Here is a 22,949-nt window from a genome sequence, read left to right on the forward strand (position 1 = left end):
CTTGAGCAAGAGACTGTAGAATGGTGAAAGAGGGAGCCCACTCTTGAAAGCTTGCTTCAGAATGAAAGAAACCTATTATGTTTCCTCTCTTTATAGCCTCAGATGCCTTCCCAGCTTTCAGAGCCCTCCTCTTCCTGCAAAACTGCTAGGATTTCTAGAATCCAAAAAGAGTCCTAGGAAGGAAGGAATGGTCAAATCAAAGAGGGAATATTATGCATCCCCATGATTACCATAAAATTTTGTCTCCTTCCTAAGTCCCTTGGTATGTAGGTCACGTGGCAGTTTTTTACAATGGTGAGAGATGGGGTAAGTGATAGACATGAGTTCCAGGTTTCACTACTTAAAAACCATGTAACTTGAGGGAAGCCATATATCTCTCAGGACATTCTTCTCATTGTAAACACCCTGCTAGTTCAATGTGGAGCTTAGACATGATGTGACGCAGAGCACCTGTTACAAGGTCTAGCCTATCCTGGGCCTTCTATGGGGCAACCGCTACCAGTATTACGCAGTTTCATTCATTCATTCAACAAATCTTTACTGAGGACTTACCATGTAGAAGCCAGAAGGAATATAAAAATAAATCTGAATTGTATTTTGCTGTTAGTGACCTCCCAATCTATAGAAGAGATACAGGACCAAGCCAAATAGCTATACCATAAAGAAGAAAGCACCTACCACCAAGAGAAATTACTGGGGTAGGAGGGAGGATGGGAAGTGATTACTTGTAGAATGGAAGGATTTGGTTAGAGAGACAAGAAAGGATTAGGGGCCAAGGATAAAGGAGAGGAGAACTGCCTGAGCTGTGCACTCTTATGCCTTCTGCTGTGGGTATAGCGAGTATCTATCGGACGCTTTCACAGATGAAATAAAAGAGGTTTCTGGAAGTATCAGCTCACCCAACTCAGAATGCCCTAGCTCTAATCCAAAACATATGTGGAGCTTAGACGTAAGGTGAGGCAGAGCCCCTGTTACAAGGTCTAACCTATCCTGGGCCTTCTATGGGGCAGCCAGACCAGTATTATGCTGTTTCATTCATTCATTCAACAAATCTTTACTGAGGACTTATCATGCAGAAACCAGAGGAATATAAAAATAAATCTGAATTGGATTTTACTGTCAGTGACCTTCCAATCTATAGAAGAGATACAGGACCAAGCCAAATAAATCTCTCTGCCTCCTATAGCGAGGACCATTTGCAGGTGGTAGGGAACAAGACAAGGGAAAGTAGCAGGAAGGAGGTGATGGGGTCACTGGGCACGCAGATCAGATCGAGGCAGAGCAGACTCAGCGGGGTGCGCGGTAAGAGGGGACGGCAGGGGCGGGCCGGCAGGGAAGGGTGTGTGGAAGGGCAGGTCAAGAGGCGGGGAGAGGAGTGCGGGCCGCACTCCGAGGCCGTCCGAGACACTGGCAAGCCGCAGAAGCCCAGTTCGCCAGCCATGAAGCAGCGATTGCTGGCGCTGCAGCTGCTGAAGCTGCTGCTACTGCTGCCGCTGCCGCCGCTGCCACGAGCGCTGCGCGAGGCGCGCTGCTGCCCCGAGCCCTGCAACTGCACGCCCGACGGCGCCCTGCGCTGCCCCGGCCCCGGGGCCGCTCTCACTCGACTGTGAGTACACAGCGCTCCCGTCGCGGCCCCCTCGATGCAGGACCCTCAGTCGCTCTGTGTCACCTTCCCTCCCTTCTCTTGTGGCCCCCTTTCCCTGCAAGCTTGGACAAAGACGCTTTGCCCTATCAAATTTCCCCCACGTTTTAGGGTGATGAGAACTCAAAGCTTGGTGGTAGTTTTTGCAACCCCATGCCCCTGAGAGCCCCGGCTCTTTACCCCGGGGTGGCGCTGCGGCTTGGAGAGTAGAACTATTCAGGAGCCTCAGGAGAAGGCCTGCTCTCTGCCGCTGCTGGAAGGGAATATGGGTGTGATGCTCCTCAACCAGCCGCTGTCTCTGCCAGAGAAGTCATGGGCCTTTGAGCCTTGGGCCAGCCACGTCAGGGAAGATGAATGTGGGCTCTGGCACCCTGTGGTCCTCTAGGAATGGAGTGCTCAGGCCCTATGGCCAAGGGTGACCTAATCTGTCAACTGGAACTGCTGGCGCGGTCACACGGGCCTCTTAGTGAGCATACAAGCCGCTGCTCCACGGGGCCCAGATGTGCTCGCACTTGGGTCTCATGGTCAAATGGACCAAAGGCCCCATGCCCAGCCACCGGACCCCGTGCACCACCACCACCACCTCCACACTCACAGGCCTGATTGAGGGATTGTATATATCAGCAAGCAGGTGGAGGGCGTTCATTCCAGGGTGATGAGGTCAAGAGGAGAAGGGGAGCCTTTAGTGCTAGTGTATCAGGGGGTCATCAGGTCTCCTTCTCCCGTTTAAAAAAAAAAGTACCACATATTTTATAATCCTATTTACATGAAATGTCCAGATAAACTGAAAGTAGATTAGTAGCTGCCCGAGGTGAGGGGGTGGATGGGTGACTACAATCAATGGGTATGGGGTGAGGGGGTGATGAAACTTTTGTAAAATTAGATTGTAGTGACAATTGCATGTGAACATATTAAAAACCATTGCATTGTCCACTTTAAATTCTATAGTACAGGATTTACATCTCAATTCTTTTCCTTCAAAGGAAGGAAAAGAAAGAAAAAAAGACAAGAATATCTAAAAGGCTGGTAGAGGTCTTGATCATCTCCTAACCATTAGACATGATGGAATTCTGTGCTGGGGAAGGAAGGAGACCACCCCCTCTGCCATTTCCTTTGAACCCCCAACAGCCTGTTTCATAGAGAAGGCTCACCCTCCCTAACCCTCTCAACCACAATCATTCCCAGAAGGCCGGGCTTCTTCCAGTGGAAAAGTTAAAGGCCTTCTGGGAATGACTGTGGTTGAGAGATACAGTTAAAGGGTTGAGGGATTTATATTAATTAATTATCTTGTCAGCTCCATTCCATGAAGGAATGGACCATGCTGATAGAATTTGTTTCCATCAATTCACAAATCCATAGCACAGGCCTTCCAAGTTCCAGCCCTGGTCCATCCCCAACAAGCTGCCGTGTTGCTCCTCTGCATGACTGTACCACTAGCAGAGTTTCTCACTTGCCTACTACTTATCATGCAGATTAGAAGAAACTGAGATCCAAAGAGAAAGAATAACTTGCTCAAGGTCCCACAGCTATTGAGTAGCAGTTCAGGATTTTATCTATTCATTATCTTTTTATATTTGCTTGTCTTTGTAAGAAAACTACCGCTTTCTTAATAAAACACACACACACACTCGTACACACTCAGTTTTTCCAAAATTAGTACTGAGTGAAGAACTCCCATTGTGGGCATGATTGGGTGGGCCAAGCCCCAGGTCCTTTTCAATTCAGCTTTTCAGTGAGAGAGATCTCTTAAGGGCTCCTGCTGCCACGTGCTGTTCTCAGGAGAGGACCCTTCCCTGGAAAAGTCTGAAGAAAAAAAAAAAAAAAAAAAACACTTTCTCCTGCTGCCTCCCAGCAGGGTTTCAGGAATCCTAGAACCCCTCAGAAATATTTGGCAGGGCTGACTGGGTTTGGGGGTGGATACCCTGAGCATCCACCAGGAACATCCTCTGCCAGTCATTTAGCCTCCTTAGCCACCCATGCTGACCCTCACCAGGTTGTATTTCCTGAGCACTAGATGGTTGAGAGATGCCCTCATCTTTCAGGAGAGGCCCTTGTCACTCTGTGGAGGATGAACCTATGCAAGCCAAACCAGGATGACTTTTGGCACACGTTAACAACATCAACATCCATATGACAAGAGAGGTGCATGTTAAGCAAAGAGAGGGTTGTTACTTTAAGGCAATATTTCTCTGAATATGGTCCTAGCCCAGCAGTATGAACATCACCTGGGAAATGCTAGACTGCATATTCTGAGGCCCCAGCCCCAACCTACCAAATCAGAAACTCCAGGGGTGGGGTACGGCAGGCTACATGTTAACAAACCCTCCAAGTGATTCTGATGCATACTGAAGCTTGAGAACCAAGGCACAGCTCTCCAGGGAGACAGGAAAAAGTATATTTTAAATGTCTTTGTGCCATACACTTCTGTTCCCCATCCCCCCAAAGCATGTATAACATCTATTTATTGCAAAAAGGCAAAAATTAAAATCCTAAATCCAGAGGTAGATGGAAAATAAGCAGAATTGAGGAAGATTTTTTTTCCTCAAAGAAGACTGGAAGAAGGAATCCATGGAGGACAGACTAAAGATACAGGGAATGAGGAAAGACTAATAATTGTTAGAGTGGGATCTCAGTGGGGGTAGGAGGAGAACATCAGTCTAACAACATAGGGGAAATGTTAGTCTTAGAACGAATAAGGGTAGTTTTGAGTCCTGAGGGAAGAAGACCTTTGGGTAAAGAAATAGCTCAATATTAAGGCAAAGGACAGGAAAAGTGGACAGGTTCATAATGAAATCCTCTTTTCTTGATGGTGAATGCATGAAATGATAAACAGTAATTATGCCACAGAAAACTGCTATAAATGGCAAATTATCAGTTCATTAAAAAAAATGAAAGCTTAAATTATGAGATAAGGCTTCCAAGAGAAGATGATGTGGTCTTGCACTAAATTATTATAGACTTTGCCTCTGCAGAGAGAAGGGGAGCACTCCAAGTTCTCAGGGCTGGAGGAGGCAATTCCACAGAGCACCTTGGAATTCAGTATCAACCCCTCAATAGATGCTAGTTTATGCCTCAGTCATTTGGGCCCCTAGTAACCTAAGACCTTCATCTGAAGTTCACTATTTGGTTTAAGAAGAAGAAAAAATCCCAAGGTACATGGATAACAACTGCTTATCACTGACAAGCCCACTGCTTACAAATTTTGAAAATGGCATCATCCAAATCTTTCCTCCCCTTCCATATTTTATGAAAAACATAGGTACTTAAAATCCAAAATGTGATTAAAAAAATGGCCTCCCACATTTCGTTTGTTTTAATTGGGAAAAAAATGAAAGAAAAAAATTGATTTAAAAAATTTCCTCTCCTTTCTTATTAGTTCTAGGCAACTGGAAAGAGGGGAAGAAAAAACTCTCACCTTGCCCATGGTTATATAAAGATCTTTGTCTCTATGACAACAGAAAGGTTGATCTGCTTGATATGGAAACAGCTTCTGAAAAATCTGTTAGTAAGAAAATGCTAATAATAATTACGGCAATTTATTTTTTTTGCATGTTGTACCTACTGAACAGAAATTAAACTTTTAGACTTTGCCATAAGACATAATCCAGAGGCTTTGGCAAGATACTGGCTTGGTGCAAAAGTAATTGCCATTAATTTCAATGGCAAAAACCGCAATTACTTCTGCACCAACCTAATACAATGTTCATATCAATCCAGTGTTACTCTTTCCTGACATCTTTTTTGAGTGTCTTCCTGTTCTTCTCACCTGCAGTGTAAATCAGGGTCCAAAACAATGTTCAATGCCATAAAGGGACGTACATGTAAAGGGTGTGGTTCCTGTCCCTGAGGAGCCCAAAGTCTCTGTGGAAGCATATCCCCAAGAGACTGGTGTGGGTGTAGAGAGAGACAACAGGGTCCAAGGAATTCAGAGAATGAATTAATCACTATGAACAGAAATCTCCCAGGGAAGGTTTCATGGGCCAAGTTTTAAGAAGCTTTAAAGAGGAGTCCTGGTGGAAGAACCACATGTTAAAGTCAACTAGAGATCCCTGCTGAGAAGCAAGGAACAAGGTTGAATAAATTCTTCCATCTGTATCCCTCTCCCAGGCTTGAAATATTTTTTAAGAGAAGACATAAAGTTATTAGAGAGCATTGATTACCCAGAGGTTGTGCCAAAAAAAAAAAAAAAAAAGAAAAATCCCAATATGGAGTTCTTGACTAATAAGCTTTCAATGAAAGTAATTCTTTGATGATTCATTGCGAAGGCGTTAAGTAAAAACCATGATTAGGAGTCACTTCCCCATGAAGCCTTCCCTGATGCCCACCGCCCCAACCCCACTCCACTTCCAGCTTACCCCTCCACATAGTCATTTGAATATCCTGGGCTTACATGTATTTTTGCACATATCCCAGCATAATGCAACCATTTGTTCAACATGTGCCTCTTCTGCCAGAGCGGGTTTCTAAATCTTAATAATACTAACAATTGGGGCCAGATCATTCTTTGTTATGGGAGCTGTTTTGTACCTTGTAGAATGCTTCCCACTTGATAGATGCCAGGAGCACTGCCCTCCCAAATTGTGACAACCAAAAGTATCTCTAGACATTTGCCAGATGACCCCTGGAGGGGCCAGGGGGCAATTCCTCCCCCACCCCTTGGTTCAGAATCATTGTGCCAGAGTAAGAACCACCTGAAGAGGTGTTATTCAACTCAGGGTTCCCAGAATTTCACGTGTGTATAATTAAAGTGTTTACTGAGTTTCATGATTAAACTGAGTAGATAGCTGAATAGGAACAAGTAACTCATACAAAAAAAGAAGGATGCCTACATTAGCTAGCATGTATTACATCTAAATCTCATTTTTTAAATCTCCATTTTAGAAATAGGGAAGTAAGAAAATGCTATAGGTTGTGAAGGGAGTTATTTGTGTTATGTCAGCATCCAGGTCCTATAATAGAATTTGTAGACTTCCAGTCTATTGTTTGAATGGGAAATAGCAGACATATCAACTTTGAAGTTTACCTATATTAGTATATTCCATCTAGATTGTTTTCATTTTATTTTTTAGACGCACTCAGTAGGGAAGAATCAATTCCTGGCCCAAGATCCCTTAATAAAAACAAACTGAAAACAAACAAAAACCACCAAAGCAGCCTGAATTGAGAAAGATGAGCTCCTGCTGTAGGACACAAGGTAACAGCCCCCAGGAAAGAATCCACAGACAGAAACAAGACTACCACAGTCTTGCAAGTAAGACAGCTTGGCCCTACACTCAGCTTTCCTAAAGCTGGGCCAGCCAAAAAATCTCTGAATTAAGAAAGTTCATGTCCTACCTCCCTAGCCCACCCCCACCACCACCACCACAACCACCCCTAAAGAAACAAAGGCCCAAGGTTGAGGTTAATCTTGAACCTTAGTTCTGACTCAGCTCTCCCAGCCATGCCTTCAAGGCAACTCAAACCTGACCTTGCTGATACACAGACTCCTAGCGACAAGCTCAGGAAGCACTAGATTTTGTTTAAAAATCACTCTTTTGGGGAAAATGAATGGTAGCCCCTAGCAAGACCCTAAAAAAAAAAAAAGCAACAGAGTTCCCAAAATCTTAACTCAAGTGTAGAGCCAAAAGGTTCACACACAGATCCCCTTGGCATTGGACCCAGCCTCCTCATTGGAGAGCAATAATTCCTTGGGTTTTTTTCTTCTCTTTTTTTAATTTCAAAAGCAGTAAATCAGATTAATTCAAGGCTCCAGTTCTGCTCCTTTGCCCACCTCTATCTTCTTCCTAAGTCCCTCAATTGGCTTCTTTTCATGTCTTAAAATGAGGCAAGAAAAGTCTCTTTCCAAAATATAATCTCCCAGAGTGACTGCACCAAATGGTGTCTTGGCGGCCATGTGTAACTCTGATCTTACACTCGAGGTTTTAAAGCCAGTTGAGTCACAGTGGTGAAGAGAAGCCCTGCTGCTCACTTCCACAGCCGAGAGGGCTGGCTCCATGGGAGCATATGTGCTTTGTTCCGGCAGCTCCCCTTGGCTGCAGAAAAATCATATTTAATGCAGATTTTAGCAAATTCCCACCAGCTTTTTTTCTTATGAAATGAATTAAAATAATCCCACCCACCAGGCAGGTGGGCTTTCTGACTTGGTGGACAGCTTCTTGCTGCTCCTCCACAGGGTCCTCATTTACTCCCAGCTTCTGCCTCACTGGGAGATGACACCCCCTCCTAGCAAACCACTCACAGCGGCTATGTGGCCCTGAACCTCGGCTCTTTAATGCCACCTGAGACAAATTCAGAAAAGTACAATTTATAAATAAAACTCAACTTTCAGAATGAAGATTTAATCCCTTGCTGCTGTTACATTTGTCCTTGACTCTGATGCAATGAGGTTACGCTACTCCTGGGTTCCTAATTCCACCTCATAAGCAGCAGCAGACAGCATTTCTGAGCTCACAGAGGTGGGGATGCTCTGGTGTGACAAGATAGGGTCCAACGCAGTCCCCAAATTATTCAAACTGATCAGTAGGACAGACTGGGTTCTAGCACCAGGTCCCCTTTCCCTAATTTGCACTGTAAGTATTGGCTCAAAGATAAAATCTCTCTGCTGTCTGTAAAAGGGACATATGATGATTCATGACCCTGAGTGGGGGCAGATATAGCGAAGATAAATGAGACCAAAGAAAAAAGCCAAAAGTATGGAAATAAAGTTTTCATATAACTACAAGGTATTACTGTAATAATCTGATGATGCAGAGAAGACTAAAAAACCCACAGCCCATATGTGAGGTTGAACAGTAAGTATCTGTCATCCAAGGGGCAAGCCTGATGAAAGAGTTTTGTTCCTGGGAGGTGTTAATTAGAGAAAATAACCCACTATGTCTTCTCAACCTGGAAAGTGAGTAAGTTAGAATCCCAAAATAGCAGAGCTCATTATTGCGTTGAGTCTAATTTCTGGCCTTTTCAGCCCAGACTGAGCTGTCCCTGCCCCTGACACATACCTCCTAATACCTGATTATAGGCTGGTTTTAGTCCTGTCTGCCCAGCTAGAGCATCCAAACCCATTCTAGATTTCCCTGCCGCTCCCCCGCAACCCACCCCGCTTTCCGCATCCCGAAGCCTCAGACTGGACACACAGAAAACCTTCAGGTGAGACTTGTTGGCCATTCAGGAACTATGTACTGAAATGTACAAGATAGCATACAGGATCCAAAGACAGCATCTCTGCCCTCCAGAAGCTTATAGTCTTCCAGATATAGAAGAGGGATCTTGTTCTCAAATGACTACAGAGAAATGGAGAATGTGATAAATGCCAGATAAAGGTCATAAACAAGATAGAAGTTCAGAGCAGGGAATCATCTCTTCTAGCCAGAATAACAAAGAAGCCTTGGTGAAAGTGTCATTTGAACTGTGTAATGCTTTAAGGGTCATTATTGGAGCAGCGGGGCTAACATGGCTCCCCATAAGCTCAGTTCTAGCCAGCTTAGAGAGGCCACTGAGCAATCAGAATTCAAAGCTTTCAGTTCTCTCACTGAGCATCGGTATGTGCCCTGTGTTATGAACTGTCCATAGAACAGTGGATTACTTCACCCTGGAAACCTTGAGTGGGGCTCTAGCTAAGTCCTTTTTCATTTGCAAGCACCAGAAATCAATTCTGACAATTTTAATCATAAGCGATTAACTTAATAGAAGGATAAGGAGGTAGAAGTATGCTGTGAAGATGTGAGGAGAATATCTGGCATCTTAGCAAAAGGAGCACAGGGAGCTTCTCCCTAGATTTACAATGAGTCCGTTCCAAAGACGACTCCTCTCTGTCTCTCTATTATAAATTTCAAATTCCTAAAAGAAGAAACTGACTGACCCATGCACACCCAGCATAGAATCAATCTGCTCAGTCAGCAAGATTCTTCCACCATAATGCAATCAGCTCTGAGGTACTTCCAGAGAAGGGGATGTTTTTGATACAGGCAACCTGATAATGATGGCTACCAGAGGGGATGAGTTAGTAAAAAGTGAAGGCACACACGCCAGGAATTTCAGGCACCACCCATTCTCAGGCACAACGGCTCGCATCTGTAATCCTAACACTTTGGGAGGCCGAGGTGGGCAGACCACTTGAAGTCAGGAGTTTGAGACCAGACTGGCCAACATGGTGCAACTTCGTCTCTACTAAAAAATACCAAAAAATCAGCTGGGCATGGTGGCGCATGCCTGTAGTCCCAACCACTCGGGAGCCTGAAGCAGGAGAATCTTTTGAACCGGGAGGCAAAGGTTGGAGTGAGCGAAGATTGCGCCACTGCACTCTAGCCTCGGCGACAGAGCGAGACTCTGCCTCAAAAAGAAAGAATGAAAGAAAAGAAAGAAAAAGAAAGAGAGAAGGAAAGAAAAGAAAGAGAAAGAGAAATGAAAAATAATAAAAGTATGTAGCATATCAGTTGCAACCAGATTTTACACATTTACTTAAAAAAAAAGTTTTTCAGTGTTGGGAAAGAAAAGTTTTTAATGAAAGAGCTTCCTGAACCATATCTGTAATGTCACTGCCTTGACAACATAATATTCTCTGCTTCTGAAAAATATTTTCAAGAAATCATTACAGATGATGCAGACATTCCCCAGGGAGAATCCAACATGTAGTTTTATTTACCAGAGTTATTCTTGTCATGTTATATTATTGCTCTTCGAATTCTAGTTTAAAGAGACAGAGATTGGGTTATTTTGCTTTGTTTCTTTAGAAAACCTTAAATGGGTTTGAGTAAAGGCTTATATATACGTACTATTTTCCTCTGAGGCTTTATATTTTTAATTTACTTGTTGCACAAATGACTTCAAAAATCCATTGTCCGAGAATCTTCTTAACATCTTGGTTCACATGATAAAACATAAACTCCTCACAACTTCTTGGGTGCTCTGGAATGGCTGTCTTAGAGGACAGTCACTCAAATTGCATTTTCCAATGGGAAAGTTTCGACTGACTTAACTTTAAAACAATCAATGCTTGAATGCAAAATCTGCAGAGTGGCTCTCTAGAGTTGAAATATTTAAGGGAAGGTTATTCTTTATCATGTCTTAAAAAGACCATCAGACAAGGCCTGACAGAGATATCTGCGCCCAAAAGAAAGGTACCAATTGGGAGTGTTTATTCTCCCTCTCAGTTGTACTAATCAGAGCAGAGTCAAGAGTTAGGAACAAGCCATAGGCATGCCATAGACTTAAAGGTGACTGACCCATGACAAACAGAAAAATCAGTTCCAAAGTATGGAACCCACCCACCCCTACCCCCGCCAAGGAAATAGATATGTCATTAAATGTAGTCTAGGTAGCCTAACCCTTTGACAGTGAGCACCTGTGAATTATTAATAAAAATACTTATTGAGTTCTTATCTTGTACTGCATGCTATATTATGTAAACATATATTTTTTTTAGCTTATACACATTTTATAGATGTGGAATAATTTTGATTTGAACCCAGGCTGGCTCCAGAGTATGCATTCTTAACTACCACATTATGTGGCTCCAAGAGACAAAGCAAGTGCAACTGGTGACGAAGACCCCTTCCATAGAATATGTGGTGCCTGAGATGGACCTTTAATCCAGGATAGAATTTGACCAGCAAAGAAGGGAGATGTGCCAAACAACAGGAACCATGAATGACGTCAGGAAAGTGTGAGTCAAGTTCAGGAAGTACAAATAGTTTGATTTGTCTAGGGAGGTGCTGTTCAGTAGAAACATAATGTGAGTCACACAAGTAATTTTCAATTTTCTAGTGCCCACATTTTAAAAGTTTTCAAAATGTGAAATTAATAAAACATTTCATTTAGTCTAGTATGTACAAAATATTCTCATTTCAATATGTTATCAATACAAAAATTACTGAGATATTTTACATTTGTTTTTCTTACCAAGTCTTCAAATGTGGTATGCTTTATTTTTTTATTTTTGTGTGTGGGATGAAGTCTTACTCTGTCACCAGGCTGGAGTGCAGTGGTATGATCTTGGCTCACTGCAACCTCTGCCTCCTGGGTTCAAGCAATTCCCCTGCCTCAGCCTCTCGAGTAGCTGGGACTACAGTCACGGGCCACCACACCCAGCCAATTTTTGTATTTTAGTAGAGATGGGATTTCACCATGTTGGCCAAGATGGTCTCGATCTCCTGACCTTGTGATTCACCTGCCTTGGCCTCCCAAAGTGCTGGGATTACAGGCATGAGCCACTGCGCTCGGCCAGTATGCATTTTATACTTACAGCTCATCTTGATTCAGACTGGCCTATATTTCAACTGCCCAGTGGCCACTATGGCTAATGGCTGCCATATGAAACAGTGTAAGTCCAGTGTATTCGTTACGTAAGGGCCAGATACAACTGATGAATAAAGATTGAGCTTTGAATGCATGGCGGAGACATTTGCAGATAGTTAGGTTAACCAAGAGGGAGGCACAGAAGCTATTTGACATAAGAATGACATAGCAGGAGTTGTCAGGAAGAGTAATCTAGGTTGATCAGGGGAAAGCAATGATGGCATGAGAGGAAACCAATTAGGATACTCTAGAATAGTCCATATGGAGAAAATAATGGCCAAGAGTGGCAGTGGGTAAGGAATAAAGGGGCCGGAAGATAAGGAATAAAGTAAAGGAAGAGATAATGCGAAAGCAGAATCTACCAGAGACTGGGTGTTCAATGGGAGAACAGAGGAAATGTTCATGCCTGGCATCTGGTAAATTCTCAAATAATACTGAAGGGGAAAAAAATAGTGTAGTCATTAAGTGCAGAGGAGGATAGAGGAAGAGAAAAACCATTCCGGTAGGCTCCAAAGCTTCATGGAGAAACAGGGATTTGAGGTGCATCTTGAAACTGAGCTATGCCCTCAAGAAGCTGATGGCTCTGTTCAGGAGGCTAAGTTTTCACACAAAAAACAGAGGATCATGTAGTAGAGTGTATCAACAAACATCCAAATGAACAGTACTGATGTGACTTGATTGGTGGAGGACAACAGCACCAAACCAGGGATGAAGAAACCTTTGCCTTAGTCCAGATTTGCCTCTGAATTGCCATGTGGTTTCAAAAAACTCATCTCCCTTTTCCGAAGTTAAGATTCTTTCTCTGTGAAGTGAGGGGTTGGACCAGATGCTTGTAAGCAACCCTTTCACTCTGATTCCTTGAGCCTAATACAATAAGTGCAGGGAGGAGTCAATAATAATCAAAACCACCTGGATTTTTAAAGTATGTTCCAAAGTTTTCTGCTGTAAAGCTTCACATATTGGATGTTCAACTATACTAACTTCATATTTCAGTTACCATTGAAGCCTTAGCTCTCTCTAGGTAAATGCTGAAAACAATAGGCCAGTAAGTGAAGACATTCCCTGTAATGAAGCCACCAAATAGATCGATGCCTTTGAAAGCTTGAATATTTAAAATCATTTGAAAAGAAGAAAGCTATTCTTTATTCTAAGATGAAAGCAAGTTTATTATAATTGTGAGCACCTTTGAAAAGAACACAGAACTTCTTAAGACACTGTTAATTGTAGAACAAGATATTAATAAATACAAAACACCAAATTCTTTTGAATTTAAATATTTAAATAAACCTCCTCCCATTTCAACAAGTTAATTAGGCAAAAAAGCTTTGACTGTCTCTGGTTTCTCTCTTTTTTCCCTTCATCTGATTTGTAGTGTTTTAGAATTCAGGATGTAGCTCTAGCAATAAACTAAGTATCTGTGGAAAATGGATGTTTGTAGCTTTCTTAAATCAATAATATAGATGGCTTTAAAAAAAACAATTAGAAGGTAGTGAATAAAAACATGTCACTTCTGCCATGTGTTGGGCAGAAAAAGTAAAAGCTCTGGTAAGTGACCAAAGACCCTATACAGTCTTTGGGGACCCCAGATTGCTGCTAGATTTCTTCCCTGGCTCTTCTTTCCCTCTGCGCCTGTTCAGCCTCTGAGCCTCAGAAGGCCTTCCTGCCCTAGGAAACATCTTGTGCTCAAGTTCTGAAAAACCAAGGAGAGGTGAGAAACCTACAGTTATTTGCTTTATGCAACACCTGTCTTTAAAAAGAGAGAGTGTGTCCACTGAACTCTATTTTCCATTCACCCAAGGAGTTTGCTATTTAAAGTAACCCTGCAGTAAATCCTTCTATAGAACAAAGAAATCTTTGATAATGCCTGTCTTCCAACTGATAGGTTTTTGTAAGCAAGGATTTCCAGATTTTTTTTTAATTTTTAATACATATAACATACAAAACAAATCTTCTGTTTTCTTAAAGAGAGACACTAGAGCCCTCCTGACTGAAGCTCTCCAGGTAACATTACTTTGAGGATTCGTTGAAAAAAATTAAACCGGGCAAATTGGCTCCTTCCAAGGCCATTTGTGTTATTAAACTCAAAAGGAAAAAAAGAAGAGGGGCCCAAGAGCCAATCCTGAGTACCCAGGAGACATTTGAAACCACTAGGGAGGACATGATAAGGTGGCATTATCTTCCTTAAGGTAATTAGATTTATCTGGATGCTATAAATTTTCCTGTCGCTGGACTCCGACACAGCTGCACTGAGTACTTTGCGGTTGGATTTTGCTGGGAAGGGAGTCAAGTCAGGGCCCAGGTAAGAGTTGACAAGAAGAAGCTCTGAAGATAGGATGGTCCTTCTGAGTAGTCCCACCTGAAGGCATGGGGCTGGGCCTTTATTCTATACATTGTCCAGTCATTGGATGAAGGCTGCCCAAAAGAGAAGACATAATCTTGAGCAAGGTAGCAATCTTGGTCTGTATACTGGTCCATTCTCACACTGCTATAAAGAAATACCAAAGACTGGGTAATTTATAAAGAAAAGAGGTTTAATTGGCTCACAGTTCTGCAGGCTGTACAGGAAGCATGGCTGGGAGGCCTCAGGAAACTTACAATCATGGCAGAAGGCAAAGGGGAAGCAAGCACATTTTCACATGGCCAGAGCAGGAGGAAGAGAGACAGGAGAGGTGCTACACACTTTTAAACAACCAGATCTCACACTAACTCACTCACTATCATAAAAGCAGCAAAGGCGAAATCTGCCCCCATGATCCAATCACCTCCCACCAGGCCCCACCTCCAACGTTGGGAATTACAATTTGACATGAGATTGGGCAGACACAGACCCAAACCACATCAGTCTGCAAGCATAATTCTAGGAGAGCAACTGAGCTGAGAGCTTCAGCCACCCACTCTCTCCTAGCAGTTGGTGAAACTGGTGCCTCAGTACTGAAGAGTGGTTTGGGTAGCCCACCACAGAATCCGCTACAGAAACTAGCCCAACTCCACTGGGTAGTACCAAAACAGGGTCACCATCTGTGCCAAGGGCCCCAGTTTGAAGGTCAGAACCAAGCAGTAAGAGACACTAGCTTGATCCTAACCAGACAGCAACCAGGAAGTATTCTAGGGCAGCACTGTCCCCTAAGGGGTAGAGATAGAGGGACCAGGATCTGGTGACTCAGAAGAAGAGAAGGCAGGAACTAGAAGGAGCCCTACTCCTAGATGGACTCTGGGGAGACCAAGCAAGCTACAGGATAAGAAATCAAGACAAAAACAAACACCAGCATAGCATGTGGTTAGGTATTTCAGGTGCACTCCTGCCCTCCAAATATTAATATTATTGGGTCCAGTTTAGACAATGCACAAGACTCACTAGAGTCATGACCAATCCCAAGATCCCAACACTAGGGTGAATGACTTAACTCCTGCCCTAAGGAGTACAGACTGCTTCTATTTCAACTTTAACCCACAACTAAAAGGGCTGGGGACCTGCAGATGGGATTAATGAATAGATGGAGTTTCCAGAGCTGAGGAAGCCAATGCAGTTTTTTGTAATCCAATTGAAGCATTTGTTTCAATGTCTGTGGCAAAGGCACTTGGGCAAGGTGCCACCTGCATTGCATCGTCAATTTATTTAAAAACGAAACTTCAAAACTGTAAAAAGGACTGTGAAAATATAATAAATTTAAGTAGCTGTATAGTTCTACAGCCATATTTTTCACAGCTGTCACCTTTCAAGAGAGAACTCTCCACCTTGCAAGTTTAACCTCATATTTGCCCAGTAATCCTAATTCTTTACCACCCATCTGGGGTGCATAGTTGTGGTGTGCCACCCTCTTTTGCTGAGACAGAAAGGGCTCTGTGCATCCTTTATTTTCTTTGCTATATGCATAGCTTTCATTCCTTTTTTGACCCTGGGCAGCAGAGCTGCTGAACGTCCTTGCCTTAGGCATTTTTGCCCTCAGTTCTCCTTGGCTTCTGCTCTATATCAAACGATATCAACTAGACCTTTCCACAGTAGTTCACAAAATTACTGGAATATGAGTATGCCTAACTTAAAAAAAAAAAGGAAAGAAAAGGAAGGAGAGAAGGAGGGAGAGAGGAAGGAGAAGGAAGAAAGGTAAGCAAGCAGGTAGTCAATACATCAAAATAAAACTTTTTTATTTTCCATTTGTCTCTCTGGTACAGAGGGTTAAGCTGGTCATATTTCTTCATTTAAGTAACATTATCACTAGTCTATTCAAAGTACCTGTCTGTTTTTAGTTATTTATTTGCTCTCCTTCTCCCATTTCTGTTCCTCTCAACTCCTTAGATAACAATCCTAGTGTATGTTCATGTGCAGGAGGAGGTTAACATCTAGTGTTTTATGTACATGTATTTTAATTCTGCAAATAGTGTATTATATCTCAGTAATCTCTCACTTGTTTCTCTCAGTTTCATGATTTGAAGATCCACCCGTGCTATTCTACGTGCCTTTAGACTCTCACTTCTACATGCTCTCCTCTTCAATTAGGTGTGCATTGTTCAAATTTTACCTACTCCTTCGTCTAGTAATGGACACCCAGGTTGCCTCCAATCCCCTAATGCCCCAATGCTGTGAAGAAAACATTTATAAAAGATTCCTTGTGCCAGTTTGAGAATCCGTTTGATAATTTCTCTCAGTGTATATACAAGTGGAATTGCAGGGTTATTAATATCATTGTTCACATTGCTAAAAGTTTCTGGCATCATGGAAAGAATTATAGATGCATCCATTAGAGAGTGGGGCACCTTCAAAGGGAGTAGATTCAGATAGTTATTAACAAGTCATAAAATTTATTAATAAATTCAGGAGACAGACCCTTGAATGTTTAGGAACTGAGACCAGCCAAAGACAAATCAGAAATGAAGATGTAACATTTCTGAAATAAAAACATAAGTCAGTAGGGAAAATGGCTTTGGATTCACAGAACTGCATTCTCTGTGTTGCTTCATAAGAACACTGTTGTGACAAGCACAGTGCGCCTGCCTAACCCCACTTCTCTCCCCATTCCCTGGCCCCCAAGCCTCTCTCTTGACCCAGTCACATCCACAAAGTCACCTGCTGTTCTTTTAGTGTCTCTTTTATAAGGGAGGCTCTATTTTTACTCTCCCCACTGCTGCCTTTCCTGCTTTGCAGCATCAACATCAATGCTGCAAAATTTCAGCTTGCACCAGGGCTGCTTCTGTAGCCACTGGAGACTGCTGTTGCATGATCTACAGTTTCTCGCACTTCTGTCCGACCTTTGCTCCTCATCTCTCCTCCCTACATCAATCAAAAGCTCAGGCAACCTCCCGGTCAAATCTGAACCAAACTGCTCCTCTGGGAGTCACACCATGCTTCCATTTGGAGGAGGAGGCTGCCTGCTGAGAGACTCCAGCTTCTGGGCTCTATTTGCATGAATAAACAGCTCTGAAGGGTTCTGTTGAAGGTTTTATGTAAACACTCTCCAAAATATGTTCTGCACTGCATTATCCCCAGCAATAAAGATTCTGGAATCAGAATTTGGCTGTCAGTTTTATTGATGCTGCATGGGGTACAGTGGAATACAGCTTTCTCTTCTGGAAATTTATTGGTTTGGCAGTGCAGAGAGCAATAAAACTGTGTTTTTAATCAGGAAGCCAAGCGAACATGATTCCAGAAGAAATACAGAAAGCAAATATGCCATCACAAGAAGACCTGTCCCCACACTGTCCCTGTTCTTCTCAGATCCTTTGTTAAATAAATTTGAGTATTGAACAATGTGCTTGGTGGGAATGACTTCGGGAATAGAATCAGAGACCAAAGTTGGATTATTTTCTGTAGGTTGTATCATTTCTAAGAGATTGTTGAGTGAAAATGTTATTGTGAAACGAAATTTCTGAAATTCCTCTGCATTAGCACCTAGGAAGGAACAGCCGGTAAACTGCTTTGTGGAAGGAATAGAGAGAATGTGACATGCTTCCTCTCAGGAGAAGCAAGGTTACAATGCCTGTCCCTCCACCTTGTTCACCAAGACAGTGGGTTAAGAATGATATGCTTTGGCCCAGTATTTCACAGGGAATGGGTGTCTGGAGTCATTCTGCTTGGTTGTAACCTTGTTCAGTTTACTTAATCTCTTTGTGACCCAATTTCTTCTGCTATCTAAGGGAAATACCCACCTCATACCATTGTGGGTAAAATAAGGTCACAAATGGTGTATAACTCACACGGCAGCTTACACCTATAGCAAGTCCCTTCTGGGACTGTAAGAAATCTTACTTTCATCTGCCCATCATGGAGGTGTTCTTTCCTAGCAGCTTAAAACAGTCTTCGCTGCATAGACATGTTAAAAACAAGACAGCATCTCTCACCTTTGTTCTCATATTCCTGACACACACTTCCCATCTGAAATATCCTTGTCCACTCCCTTCTTCTCTGCCAGTCCTTGGGCCAAAACATTAAGCTATTGTAGATGCTCAATAAATGTTGGCCGCATGTTCACCCCTGCCTTGCAGTTGCTTTCTCCTGAGTTATCTTAACCTCCAGTTCCTTTAGCATTCACACATCATCCTATGCTGGTTTTAGATTTCTGAGTGTCACTCTTTTCTCAAATCTTAAGTACAGCATAGCTTTCATTTCAATTTGAAGAATACTTAGATTGTTCCTGTGGAACAATACGTGAATTCCTGAAGGAAATGATCTCATAGACATTCCCCCCAAGTGACATGAGATGCCCATGTGAGTTAACCATAGGATTAAAGTCGTCTGTTTGGGATAATATTGAAATAGGCTACCTGAGAAAGATAGTAGAGATCAAGACAGAGGCATGTTCTTAATTAATCTTCTGTTCTCCTGCCTGCATAATTTCCAATTGTATTTTCATCATTCATTTCTCCACTCTACTCAACATAGTTTTTGTCCATCTTCCCAAGTCTATAGGACCACTCTAGAACTATTTAACTATATACTTGGTGCTGAGCCTTGTTCTTTACATGGATAATCCTGATTAATCATCACAACAACGCTGTGAAGCAGGAATTATTATCACAATTTTACAGACAAAGAAACTGAACTGGAGGGCATAAATAACATGCTTAGAATCACATAGCCAAGTAGCAGGAGAGCGAAGATCCCCTGGCGTGTCTGATCTCAACATTCACAATCTTAACCACAAAACTATATACTCTTTGATAAAGAGCAAGAATAAGTCATGGCACATCTCTTCATTTATATGTTAGAATCCTCAGCCTGAATCCAGTTGTTGGAAATGCTGAAGTCTCTCTGTCTCTCTCACACACATACACATACACACTTAATTCATGAACTTTAAAGGCACTGAATCATAAATCTTAAGCTCTTGGATTTCCTTTTTTCTTTTCTAGATCACTCGCCCACCTCCCTGTCAAAGTGATCCCATCTCAAGCTTTCAGAGGACTTAATGAGGTCATAAAAATGTAAGTTACTGCATATCAAAAGACATTCATAATTGAAATAATGAATTTTTTCTAAGAGAAAACACAGTTGAAAGGGGATAATTTTTCTAGGAGAGAAATTGTGTTTAAGATACTTGAATATTTTTTTCTTTGTAATACAAATAATAACTAGAGATTTCTGAAGAAAAGGTATGATTTTTAAGTCATTAAAATTCAGATAATTAACCTTGCTTCAAAGAACTGAATGTATTTTATAAGTGATAATATACCTTTTAAGCAGAAAAAAAGATAGATTCCAATCATAAAAAGTCTCCTTCTGCTAGAGCATCTATTCTCGTGTCACATTTTTAGATAACACCCACATAGAAAAAAAATGTGTTAGAAGTTTATTGTGCATCAGAAGATAATCTTTATATCTAAAATATGAGTATATGACAAAACACAACATTTATAACTATATTGATGAAAGGCACTTATCAAAAGTGTAAAGCACCCCGATAATGCCATATGATCTCATGTTTATCAGATGTAACTTCGATCATTTGCCCCTGGGTTTCAGCTTCTAGGACCAAAGTTCCCATGCTTGGAGAGAAAATGTTCTCAAGAGCCCAGTATTCCAGCATCTTTCTTAATATTAGCCTGAGTCAAAGGACCTCATGGCCATTGAGTTCTTACAGTGCATCTCTAAGCTTAATCCACTGGACTTTGGAAGCAGATTTGCACTTCTAAAGAAGGTGCTACACTATCAATCCTAGCTCCTTGTGGAACCTCTATTGCCCTTTAGGGTATTGGTAAGCAATTAGAATATTTAAAATAATTCTTCAAGAATTAGTGCATATTATAGGAAATTCACTGCAGGTTACAGACATGTCAGTTTACTTGAGCCTAACCCATGCTCTTCTGCTCTCAGGTTGGAATGTTGAGTTTTGATAACTTTTAATACATTAAGACCTCCTACTGAGAAAAGCAGCTACAGTTAAATAAGCAAACCATTAGGCAGGAATAAGATGAACCAGCCCAAGAGCAGTACATTCCTGTGTTGTTCAAAAAAGATGTTAGCTATCTTAGGCTCTGCCTTTCTGTGGGCTAATGCTCTCATCAAGTCTGAAGTCTTCAGTGAGTCTTAACCTTAGAAATAAGCAAATGTACACTTTGTGAGTTTGAGACATTTTTCTCAACTGGCAGGAAATGGTAGCTTATGTTGGGATTTGACGGAAACACTGACATTACCTACATGCTTGCAAATCGTATATAACAAAGCTGGTTCCTTTATTTTTGTGTCTTTTTCAAAAACATCAATTATTCATTACTCCATTCACTTATTCATTCATTCATTTGTACTTTTAACTCTGTGTCAAGCAATATGAAGCCACCAGGGATTCAGAAGTGAATAGAATATACTCCCTGTCCTCAATTTGCTCACAGGTGAGAAAAACAAACAAGGAAGTAGATAATTATAATTCATGATGGATATCATGTGCGGGAGTTGACTACCTTGCAATAGCCTCAGCACAAGATTTTAAGAAACCAAGGGTTAAGAGTTGGAAACGATTCAACTCATATTAAAGCTTCACTAGAGTGACAGAATTAAGACCCAGAGATCCACATCCTAGTCTTGAACCTTAATATAAATACTATTTGCCTCTCCTCCCAGGGCCTTAATTTCCAGAGCTGTAAAACAAGGGAATCTGACTAGATTTTCTCAAAGGGCCTATGCAAGTCTAACAATCTGTGGCTCTGAGTCAGAGATAAATAAGAAAAAAACCTGTCACATAAACAGGGTTTACTAAAACTTGCATTTCAACTACACCTGGGTTGTAGGTGCCCATCAGTGCTCCTAAAGGGAGATGTTAGCACTCTATGATGTGAGGACAATTTGTACATCCCTGTTTTTCTCAAGGGGACACAGTGGAGTCCCCAGTTGTTGGGTCACATACACAGCTCATCATCATGCAGACGCAGTCATTTCTTTCATGTTTCTTTCTCTTTTCTCCCTCCCTCTCTTCCCTAGTGAAATCTCTCAGAGTGATTCCCTGGAAAGGATAGAAGCTAATGCCTTTGACAACCTCCTCAATTTGTCTGAAATGTAAGCATCAGCTAATAGACAGTTTATTGCTGTACACTATTACCCTTGCTGGCTGGAGCCCCCTTGGTATTTGTATTCAAGCATCCACTGCTTGGAATCCAAGAGGAAAAGACTACAGCAATTACTAGGTTGGGGCAGGCACTAATTTTTCTCACTGCAGTGGCCTGTAGGTTGCTATGGTGACAACTGCTTCTCCCTGGGAGCTGTATAAACTCTGAAACATCACAACACAAAGATAGAAATCAAAATTGACATTGTGAAGTCCTGCCAAGTAGCTCTTGCCTATGGAATGGAGGGTATGGTGTACTTGGGATAGTGGAAAACTTTGGAAAAGAGCTTAGAGATCACAAATTGGTTCATTGGGGGCTGTCTGGGTACATTCACTCATTCAGTAAACGTTCCTTGAATACCTACAATGTAAAAGCTGTGTAACAGGCATGCGTATGTTAGGCTCGTTGGGTTTTGCTGTTGTTATTGTGATGTTTTGGAACAACCCTTGCCAAAGTCTCATTTTTCCCCCAAATCACAAAAAGGATAGGAAAAGACACTCAATTCAGTTTTTTCAAGTGATAAATCTGTGGCCTAAAGAGGTCACAGATTAACTAACTTGCCTGACATCACACAGCAAGTTAGGGCCAAAGATGGAATTAGAAATCAAATCATGTGACTTCCAAACCAGGCCTCCTACTGCTGCTTTGTGTGGTCCAAACCTGAGCTTCCAGAAGAGCACTCAGACTTCACCTACTTTGGAGTTTCAAAAGTAAGGGAAGGGGAAAAGCACCAAACATTTTTTGAGCTCTTGTGCTTGCCATTTATTCTATGTTATGTCATTTAATCCTCACAGCTACCATGCAGAGTGGAGGTAATTATCCCTTTTGTTCAGGGGAAGTAATGGAGGCTTTGAAAGGCACAGAAACTTGACCAGTGTGACACTGTAAACCAGGGGTATCTAGTCTTTTGTCTTGGGCCACACATGAAATACACTTATACTAACAATAGCTGATGAGCAGAAAAAAAAAAAAAAAAACCCTCATAATGTTTTAAGAAAGTTTACAAACTTGTGTTGGGTCGCATTCAAAGCCATCCTGGGCCACATGTGGCACACAGGCTGTGGGTTGGACAAGATTGTTTTAGACCATGGCAGGACTGGGATCCAATACCAGGCTTTCTTCAAAGCTCCTGCATTTTCCACTATACCACAAGGCCCCCCTATAAATGATCCAATGAATAATTACCTAAAGAGAATAAATAATTGGTAAATACATGAGCAACTACCATGTGTCCAATACAGGGCCAAATGCTACTAGAATACAGAGGAAGTAAAATATAAATGTCTACCGTGAGATAACAGTGGAGCCAGGGAAGTAAGACTACTCACCAATTACAGAGAAATCCAAAATAATGAGTAAGTGCAAAAACATAGTCTGGACTTAGCTGAGAGGCAGAATCACTCATGGGGCTCATTACAATTGTAGATGACAGTCCTGTCCCAGACCTGGAAAGCTGCAGTTTTAACAGACTTACCAGGTAATGCTA

General features: G+C 41.9%; 1 protein-coding gene across 4 annotated transcripts in view; it reads left to right on the forward strand.

The window, feature by feature from the left end:
• Positions 1–1,392: 1,392 nt before the first annotated feature.
• LHCGR (luteinizing hormone/choriogonadotropin receptor) overlaps positions 1,393–22,949 on the forward strand; it is a 66,255-nt gene continuing 44,698 nt past the window's right edge. Inside the window, exons 1-3 of one of the 4 annotated variants that reach the window (XM_032292158.1) lie at positions 1,393–1,606; positions 19,277–19,348; positions 21,339–21,413. In XM_032292158.1, the coding sequence (XP_032148049.1) occupies positions 1,440–1,606; positions 19,277–19,348; positions 21,339–21,413 (314 nt within the window). In that variant the 5' untranslated portion in view covers positions 1,393–1,439. The remainder of the gene's footprint in view (positions 1,607–19,276; positions 19,349–21,338; positions 21,414–22,949) is intronic. The other 3 variants (XM_032292160.1, XM_032292159.1, XM_032292161.1) reach the window with 3 other exon arrangements.

Source organism: Sapajus apella, unplaced genomic scaffold, assembly GCF_009761245.1.
Source record: "Sapajus apella isolate SASKATOON/1434 unplaced genomic scaffold, GSC_monkey_1.0 scaffold26, whole genome shotgun sequence".
Classification (NCBI taxonomy): domain Eukaryota; kingdom Metazoa; phylum Chordata; class Mammalia; order Primates; family Cebidae; genus Sapajus; species Sapajus apella.